Raw genomic sequence first — 9,611 nt, 5'->3', positions numbered from 1 at the left:
TAATCTGCCATCTCAACAAAAAACAAATTCAGGGGCAACATCTTGAGAAGAAACATGCCCGACTCTCTGAAGCATTGTTGGTGTTGGGGTCTCTTCCAGAGAGCAGGTCTGGGTTGAACGATGGAAGAGTTTTGGAGAGGAGGGTCCGTCTGATAGTGGAACCTCGGATTGTGGAAGAGCAGTTTGGTTTTCTTCCTGGTCGAGGAACACTGGACCAGCTCTACACCCCCAGCAGGGTCTGGAGGGTGCATGGGAGTTCGCCCACCTGGTCCACATGTGTTCTGTGGACTTGAAGAAGGAGTTCGACCATGTCCTTCAGGAAGCCCTGTGGGGGGTTCTCCACAGAGAACGGATGGATGGATGGACGGACGACTGGATGGATGGACAGATAGGAGGATCGAAGGACGGAGGGATGGAAGGACAGACGGACGGCTGGATGGAAGGACGACCGGATGGGAGGATCGAAGGATGGACGGACAGATGGATGGAAGGACAGACGGAACTTTTTCACGTGGGATTTCATTTTTCTGTTTCCTGTTGGTTTTACATCTTCTGCAGCACATATGTCAAAGTCAAGGCTCGCGGGCCGAATCCGGCCAATGAAGCCGCTGCAGCACGAGTGGCTTCATTTCATCAGCAATCAGAGTGGAGATCAACTTTCAGGTCCCCCTCCTCAGAAATGGTCAAACGGTTAGTGGACGCTGAGAACAGAGGGTTTGTGGTGGGAGGCAGAGTTCATGTTCACGAAGGTAAAAGACAAACCTGTGTGCAGTGATGTCAGTACTGACTTTTAACCACTGATTCAGTAACTAGTAATCTAACGCATTGCTTTTCAAACCCAGTAGTCAGACTACAGTGACTCATCAAAATCACTTTGTGTTACTATTTTCTTTTGTAATTCAATTTGACTTCCTCTCTGCGGCAGAAACATGAACAGTGGAGGGAGATGCGCATTTTGAGTTCGGCTCCAAACGTCCGATTATTATAAGCGGCTTTGGGCTTTTTGTTTTTTTTAAAGTTGCTTGCCAATGTTATGAGTCGCCGGTTGCTGTTTTGGGTGTTGTTAAAATCCTACTTATAGTTTTCCAGACAATAGAAACACAAAAAGACGCACAAATTACTTTTTTGTACTGTTTTCCCTTGATGTTCTTTAATTGGTTACCATCAGTGGTTACCATCAGCGGTAACCATCAGCGGTTACCATCACTGGTTACCATCAGCGGTTACCATCACTGGTTACCATCAGTGGTTACCATCAGTGGTTACCATCACTGGTTACCATCACTGGTAACCATCAGTGATAACCATCAGTGGTTACGTCACTGGTAACCATCAGTGGTAACCATCAGTGGTAACCATCAGTGGTAACCATCAGTGATAACCATCAGTGGTTACGTCACTGGTAATCATCAGCGGTAACCATCAGTGGTAACCATCAGTGGTTACCATCAGTGGTAACCATCAGTGGTAACCATCAGTGGTTACCGTCAGTGATAACCATCAGTGGTAACCATCAGCGGTAACCATCAGTGGTAACCATCATCGGTAACCATCAGCGGTAACCATCAGTGGTTATCATCAGTGGTTACCATCAGTGGTAACCATCAGTGGTAACCATCAGTGGTAACCATCATCGGTAACCATCAGCGGTAACCATCAGTGGTTACCATCAGTGGTAACCATCAGTGGTTACCATCAGTGGTAACCATCAGTGGTTACCATCAGTGGTAACCATCAGTGGTTACCACTAACGGTAACCACTGATAGTAACCATCAGTGGTTACCATCAGTGGTAACCATCAGTGGTTACCATCAGTGGTAACCATCAGTGGTAACCATCAGTGGTTACCATCAGTGGTAGCCATCAGTGGTTACCATCAGTGGTAACCATCAGTGGTTACCATCAGTGGTAACCATCAGTGGTAACCATCAGTGGTTACCATCAGTGGTTACCATCAGTGGTTACCATCAGTGGTAACCATCAGTGGTTACCATCAGTGGTAACCATCAGTGGTTACCATCAGTGGTAACCATCAGTGGTTACCATCAGTGGTAACTATCAGTGGTAACAGTTAGTGGTAACCATCAGTGGTAACTATCAGCGGTTACCATCAGCAGTAACTATCAGTGGTTACCATCAGTCAGTGGTAACCATCAGTGGTTACCATCAGCAGTAACCATCAGTGGTTACCCATCAGTGGTAACCATCAGCGGTAACCATCAGTGGTTACCATCAGCGGTAACCATCAGTGGTTACCATCAGTGGTAACCATCAGTGATAACCATCAGTGGTAACCATCAGCGGTAACCATCAGTGGTAACCATCAGCGGTAACCATCAGTGGTTACCATCAGTAACCATCAGTGGTTACCATCAGTGGTAACCATCAGCGGTTACCATCAGCAGTAACTATCAGTGGTTACCATCAGCGGTAACCATCAGTGGTAACCATCAGTGGTAACCATCAGCAGTAACCATCAGTGGTAACAGTTAGTGGTTACCATCAGTGGTAACCATCAGTGGTAACCATCAGTGGTTACCATCAGTGGTAACCATCAGTGGTAACCATCAGTGGTAACCATCAGCGGTTACCATCAGCGGTAACCATCAGTGGTAACCATCAGTGATAACCATCAGTGGTAACCATCAGCGGTAACCATCAGTGGTTACCATCAGTGGTAACCATCAGTGGTAACCATCAGTGGTAACCATCAGCGGTTACCATCAGCGGTAACCATCAGTGGTAACCATCAGTGGTAACTATCAGCGGTAACCATCAGCGGTTACCATCAGCGGTAACCATCAGTGGTAACCATCAGTGGTTACCATCAGTGGTAACCATCAGCGATAACCATCAGTGGTAACCATCAGTGGTAACCATCAGCGGTTACCATCAGTGGTTACCATCAGTGGTAATCATCAGTCAGTGGTAACCATCAGTGGTTACCATCAGTGGTAACTATCAGTGGTAACAGTTAGTGGTAACCATCAGTGGTAACTATCAGCGGTTACCATCAGTGGTTACCATCAGCGGTAACCATCAGCGATACCATCAGTGGTAACCATCACTGGTTACCATCAGTGGTTACCATCAGTGGTTACCATCAGTGGTTACCATCAGTGGTTACCATCAGTGGTTACCATCAGTGGTTACCATCAGCGGTTACCATCAGTGGTAACTATCAGCGGTAACCATCAGTGGTAACCATCAGCGGTTACCATCAGTGGTTACCATCAGTGGTTACCATCACTGGTTACCATCACTGGTTACCATCAGTGGTTACCATCAGTGGTTACCATCAGCGGTTACCATCACCGGTAACCATCAGTGGTAACCATCAGTGGTTACCATCAGTGGTTACCATCAGTGGTAAATCTATTGTAAAGCTTTCTTTACAAAACCATCGATGGTTACCCTGGTAACCACCACCAATCTTTTGTAAAGAAATCTTTACCATAGATTCCTTTTAAATGTGAATTGTTTTTATTTAATTGGATGAATTTCTGTGAGTTTTAATTTAATTTTTAATTCTTTGTTGTAATTTTTCATTTACAATAAATGCAAATGCTCTTCACCACCCAGCAATGTAATATTGTTCTATTTGCTAATAAAAGAAGCAAACCCTTTTCTTTTTGTTTAGAGGGTCATTTTCACAGCTCGTCAACAAATAAAATGATTCTACTTTCAGGAGCAAAGGCAGATGTGAATTCTTATAGGAGCAATCTGAGACTTATACAAAAACAAATGCAACCAAATTAGTAGCACCACAAATTAAGGATACAAAGTAATATTTAATAACAAACAAAAGAAAAGCAAATCTCAAATTATGTCAACCCAGTTCTATAGAGCTGTGCCTAATCAGCTAATGTATAACATGAAAACAAAAATGTCAACTGTCATTCCGGTTTTTCAGTGCTTATGCTACAACTCCAGTTCAAGGACAGATCAGTGTTCCTCCTGTGATTGGTGGCTTCCTGTCCAGCAGGAAATTGTGAACAGAGGTTAGAAGCTGCTGCAGGACTGCAGATATTCACAGGAAGCTGGACCAGCAATGGCTCTGCTGAAGGTTCTGCTGCTGCTCGGGCTGGGTGAGTCGGACACACTGGAAAAACTGGAGACGCTTCCTACTGGTTCAAGGGAGCCTGCTGCTCTCTGTGACTCTCAAACTTCCCTCTGATTCTGTGTCAGACATAAACTTCATTGTATATAAATTGTGATGATTTTTAATCTGTAACTGTTTATCCTTTTTCTCTTCCAGCAGCCATGTTTGGACCCAATTTCTGAGTAAAGTCCTCCTTTTTCTTCTTCAGGTGCTTCAATGAACTCACATGTTTCTCTACAGAAGAGAATCATTGGAGGTCATGACTGTGATGACAAAGAGCATCTTTATCATGTTCGGCTGGAGGGCGACAATGGTACTCATACGAGTGTGTGTGGAGGATCTCTGATCCACCCTGAGTGGATCCTGACTGCAGCTCACTGCTGGAAGTCAGACCAAGGGTGGTAGGAAAGAGCCATTGAGACAGTTTTATCTCCAGATGATCAAGTTTTCTTATCCAACCTTATAATCCAACCTGTTCTGCAGGACTAACATAGTAAAGTTAGGAGTTCATCCACGGACTGCTCAACAGGTGAAACAGATAATCCGAAACAATCCTGTGATTTATGTTGACCAACGACATCTGGAGCCTGACATCATGTTGCTGAAGCTTCAGAGACCAGTAAGAAATATCCATCCTGCTCGGCTACCAAGATGCAACAATCGTCTTAAAATGTAAGCCTTTCTTTGACATGACTTCAAATGTTCTGTTGCCACTTCTCCGGTCCTGCTGCCTCTGCTTCAGCACATCTGGGTCAGGTAATCAGGCCACATGCAGAACCAGAACGCGTTTAGCTCAGGTATGTTGGACCAGAGACACATGAAAGAATGCAGGACACCGTCACTGAGGACTGGGGGTTGATACTCCTTTGTCAGTTTATGATAACCTTTATGGATTTATTTTCTGTTCTTTCATTGTTCCTTCTAATGATTCATTTTCTACATTGTCATCTTTACCAACGTTACTATGACATTTGGCATTTATCCTAAATGTGCTTCAGTGGTGCTACAGTTCAGCTGGCAGGAGAGGGAGGAATGACAACCGGCCCCAGTAATCGGCGATGTGAGAAATATTGAAGTTATGAGAATAAAATCTTTGTTTCTATCTGTACGAATGAAGAATGAATGTCAAGTGAAGAACACTTGTCATTCTCATTTTTCTCTCCAGTACTCAGTGCTTCTGTTCCACCACATCTTCAGTGTGTCGACATGAAAGTTATTGCTCTTTACTTCATGCCGCCACATGGGCATGTGTTCTTCATTGAAGCACCGAACAAAGATTCATGTCTTGTAAGTTTGTCTCTTCAGTATCTCTCTACAGTGATTAGAAGACTTTTCTGTTTTACAACATGAATAAATATTTTGATATAAATTTATCTACAGGGTGACTGGTGGTGGAGTGATCTACACAACGAAAATTTATGGTGTGATTTCTGAAATTGGAGAAGACCATGCATGTCGGACACCAGCTTTAATCGTGGATGTTTGTGAATACATGTTGTGGATAAGGAAAACAATTAGGGTTAATACACAACCATGAACTGAGACTAGGAGCTCATATAGACATTATCTCCCAGTAACAGATATTTGGACAACTACTAGAGATATAAAACGTAATCTGAAATTATTTATAATTAATCCAGTGGCGGAGCCAAAGGGGTGGCCAGGGTGGCACTTGCCACCCCCAACAGAGCCCTTGCCACCCCTACTGCCACCCCACTGGAAATGGTCATTTTAAAATATAATACTTATGAGATCGGCAAAGATTTGCCAGGAAAACTGTAATTTCCGACTATCCCTGAAGGCAGCCCGATGCCCGACGCTGTTCATTGGTTAAACTGACGTGGGTCCTTCTTGATCCAAAACACATCCGTGGCTTTAGAGTTACACCGTCTAGGAGTTTTGCAGGTATTTACAACATGTTACCGCTCAGCGGTAACCAATGTTACCTTCCTAACGAGAGGCGGCACTTGTCATACATTTCTAAAAAGAAAAATGGTTGTGCACCGCTGCGTAGTCCCTCATTTATTATATTAGCCATGCTAGTGCTGATAGATCGTGTTTTAGACTGATTCTTTTAACATATGTTTTAGTGCACATGCTGCCCTCTAATGTTTTATATCTCCCAGCTCTTGCTTGAAATGTGTGGTAAGAATATGTGAAAAACCATTAAGTTTAATAATGACTGAAATGTAAGTAGGCTATGTCATATGAAAGCTTTGAATTATAACCTCACTAGTTTTATTAATTAATTTTGAACGAAAGGAAACACATATTTTTTCCTTTCGTTCATTTGTATATGGACCCCTCTGATAAAGCCTTGCTCACCCTTTGGCCACCCCTTGAAAAAAAGTCTAGCTCCGCCACTGAATTAATCCATGTCTCATTATAATCAGAGAGCAAAACCTGCACATTTAAATTCTACTTACTTCGGAGAGAAGACCACCGGGACACAAGACAAGGCGTTCCAGAATGACTTGTTCCAGCCAACGAATCATTACGCCACACAGTGATAATTTTTTAAACCATGTAATCTCATCTTTATTGCTCAAAAATGCACAATACACAATCTATAAACAATTTTGGGGTATTATAAAGAAGTACTGAAATATTCTGTTTTCCAACTAAATAACATCTTTGCCACTTAGCCATTAACACTGTGACAAACATTCAGAAGATTAATACATTGGACTCCAAGCAAAAATCATATGACCCAGCTTTCCACCAGCATTTAAACGCACCACCTGCGCACAAATATGAGTCTGTCCTGAAGCTGAAATGAGTCTCAAAAATCCTTGTGCACTGGTAACCGGATCTGAGTTGTAAATGCAGTTTTGTCTGTGTGCATCAGGCGACTCATGCATTCTTAACACATGTAGAGATGGGAGAAGGTAATAAATTTGTAATTATCAGATTTGAGGTTGTAGTTAAAATGTTTGTGTGTAGAAATTTAATGTTTGTAGAAATTGTAATTGTGTGTGTACTTTTATGTTATATTCATAATTTCTTCATACTTGTCATTGCATTTAACCACATATTTACCAGTAACTGGAGTTACACACAAATGTTCTTTTTATGGTTTACAAATCATGTTTCACAGTGTTGGAAATATTAGTTTAATTAAGCTAGTTTTAATGATGTTTAACTTTAGCGCATGTTGAAATATTGGATGGATCATGACTGTTTTGAGTAGGCCTCAGTTTAGAATCAATACATAACTTAATCAGTAGAACTTTTTCCTAGACATAATGATCATGATTTGATTTAAATGAGTCTAATCAGTAGTTTGCTGTATTAGATCCCATTCTTAAGAGTGTATATATCATTATAACCAAAGAAGTAGAAAACTAATCAGAAAATATTGAGTGTAACAGATATTTTGGTATTGAAACTGCTCATGTCTGCTTTATAAGAGTTTAAATGCTAATCTTTATAATCAAATCTGTTGTTTGATGTACTAGGTCAGAAGAGATGTCAGGAGAGCTCTGTGCAGTTCAGGAACCAATTTGAGGTAGTTTGAAAGGACGAAAAACACAGATAGCTGATACACTTCGAGTAAAATGTTTCCGTATGAAATGAAGACATCTATCATTCGTGGTTCGAGAAAGTGTGCAGGGACGATAGCTTAGACAGTGGATACATTCAACCTTGGGCCTTGGTAACACCTCCATGGTCTGTGACATACAAACAGCAACACGTCATTATGGGCAGACCAACACCTTAGAGAGGAAGTTGTATGAGGAGAAAATAAAGCTGAACTTGTGCTATAAGATTTGCTTCACTTGGAGTCAGCCCTAAGGTGAGCTGAGTGGAGCTGAGCGCTGCACGATCAATGTTATACTCTTATCTGTTCTATTTGTGACTTATAACATCCCAGTACATCTCAGGATTGATTTTAAGATTCTTTTACTGGTTTATAAACGTCTTAATTGTCTTGAACCATCATACCTTGAAGAGCTGCTTTTACCTTATGAACCCCTGCAGGCACTGAGTTGATGTGGCACCGGACTATTAACAGGTCCAAGAGTCAGAACACACACTTGTGAGGCTTCTTCCCAGTACTGTGTGTGACGGTGTGCCAGAGAACTTGAGGGATAATGAAAATGTTGCTGTCTTTGAGAGCAGGCTCAAAGCCCATCATTTTAACTGCATTTGCTGAATTGAATAATTTCTGTTTAGTTTGTGCATTTTTCATGCGTATGGTTTCTTAGTATTGATCTGTACAGCACTTTGAGCTGCTTTTAGTATGATGGGTGCTTTATAAATATGATTGATTGATTGATTGATTGATTGATTGATTTCCTGCATTAAAGTCTGTTTCATATTTGACCAAATCTCATCATTTCTCAAAGTAATGAACCTGGGGTTTCAGTTGGGTCTAGGGATTGATAAATGGACCTCGGTGGTGCTCAGAGGGGAAAATGGGTGAACTACAACAACTGTTTAAAATCAAGATGTCTCTAAAGATATTTCAGTCCCACAAAATATTTAAGATGCTATTTTTATAGTTATGTACAAAGTTTTTCCTGAAACAGAAATTCAAAAATAAATCTTTTGTGACTGAGATTTTGAGACAATACATGTTTTTACAATTGGACCTTCATTCATGTTTTTAGAAAAATTTTCACAATTATAAGTAATTTCTTGAAAAGAAATTCAAAATAAATATTCCTGTGCATTTTGTGACTGAGATTTTGAGACAATACAACTTTTTAAAGATGTTTTTAGAAAGACTTTCGAAAGTGGATATTGAAAAGCAAATCTAATCCATGTTTGTTTTAATACGATAGAATTTGGTCTTCTAACAGTGGAGGAAGAGTTAAATTATATTGTTCAAGATGATTCCCTCTCCAGCTTCGTTCATAATGTATGAGGTTCTAGAAGAGTCAACGAGTTTAAATAATCACCTATTAAGACCAAAAAGCAGCTCTGGTCCATCACCATGTTTCTTTATGGAACAACACAGCAAAATACTGTCAAACAACAGTTTGGCAACAGGTTTTTATCTAAGCTACCCCCTAAAGAGAACACTGCCCAAAGTGTCATTTCCTTTACCCTAATGTGTGTATGTGTAACTCCATGCTAATATGGCCTGGAGGAACCAACTAGTTCATAAACAAGTGGAAAGTAATAAGTCAGAACAGAAACCATTTGAGTTTTAGACACTTTATTCCCAAAGGGATTAAAAAAAATCTGTTTTTTTAAAATACAATAACAGGGTTGAAAATGTCTTCAGTCCCAGGTAAACCCTAAGCTAGGAACTTTTACAAGGCTGGAATCCTGGCAGTCCGATACAAGCAGAGGAATTTGGGGTTAAGGGATCTGATGGATCAGTGCAGGGAGAAGCTAGCTTACAGTCTCGTAGGTGGATTGGGCGCTGACAGAGAGGTGTGAATCCAGGTATGTGCAACGGAGGCTCTGAGGTGGAAATGGGGGGAGAGCGGCCAGACTGTGGAGTCCGGAGCCCAGTCGGGTGAGGAGCAATCATTGGACAGTGAAGATGCCATCTTT

At 41.4% G+C, this 9,611-nt stretch overlaps 1 protein-coding gene across 3 annotated transcripts; it reads left to right on the top strand.

The window, feature by feature from the left end:
- The first annotated feature begins 354 nt into the window (after positions 1 to 354).
- Positions 355 to 8,410, top strand: LOC129376794 (anionic trypsin-2-like). Of its 3 annotated transcripts, XM_055056368.1 has the most exons (7): positions 355 to 690; positions 3,915 to 4,089; positions 4,312 to 4,504; positions 4,587 to 4,775; positions 5,102 to 5,163; positions 5,269 to 5,407; positions 5,484 to 8,410. In XM_055056368.1, the coding sequence occupies exons 2-7, from the start codon at positions 4,053 to 4,055 to the stop codon at positions 5,638 to 5,640; spliced, it is 777 nt and encodes a 258-aa protein (XP_054912343.1). In that variant the 5' UTR covers positions 355 to 690; positions 3,915 to 4,052; the 3' UTR covers positions 5,641 to 8,410. The 3 variants fall into 3 exon arrangements, 1 of the variants encoding a protein (XP_054912343.1); XR_008607822.1 differs by lacking the exons at positions 355 to 690; positions 3,915 to 4,089; positions 4,312 to 4,504 and adding an exon at positions 4,846 to 4,900 and having other exon boundaries at positions 4,527 to 4,722; positions 5,269 to 5,390; positions 5,484 to 7,899; positions 8,085 to 8,410; XR_008607821.1 differs by lacking the exons at positions 355 to 690; positions 3,915 to 4,089; positions 4,312 to 4,504 and adding an exon at positions 4,846 to 4,900 and having other exon boundaries at positions 4,527 to 4,722; positions 5,269 to 5,390.
- Positions 8,411 to 9,611: the final 1,201 nt, after the last annotated feature.

Source organism: Poeciliopsis prolifica, unplaced genomic scaffold (genome assembly GCF_027474105.1).
Source record: "Poeciliopsis prolifica strain line A6 unplaced genomic scaffold, Auburn_PproV2 SCAFFOLD045, whole genome shotgun sequence".
Taxonomy (NCBI): Eukaryota; Metazoa; Chordata; class Actinopteri; order Cyprinodontiformes; family Poeciliidae; genus Poeciliopsis; species Poeciliopsis prolifica.
Note: the sequence above shows the minus strand (reverse complement) of the source record. Positions and strands in the feature narration are given on the sequence as shown.

Bases quoted from the DNA above. Each gene is read 5' to 3' on its own strand.
- LOC129376794 (XM_055056368.1), top strand. From the start codon at position 4,053: ATGGCTCTGCTGAAGGTTCTGCTGCTGCTCGGGCTGG. The intron at 4,505-4,586 runs GTAGGAAAGAGC...CCTGTTCTGCAG, and splicing joins TGGAAGTCAGACCAAGGGTG to GACTAACATAGTAAAGTTAG. The intron at 5,408-5,483 runs GTATCTCTCTAC...ATTTATCTACAG, and splicing joins CTTGTAAGTTTGTCTCTTCA to GGTGACTGGTGGTGGAGTGA.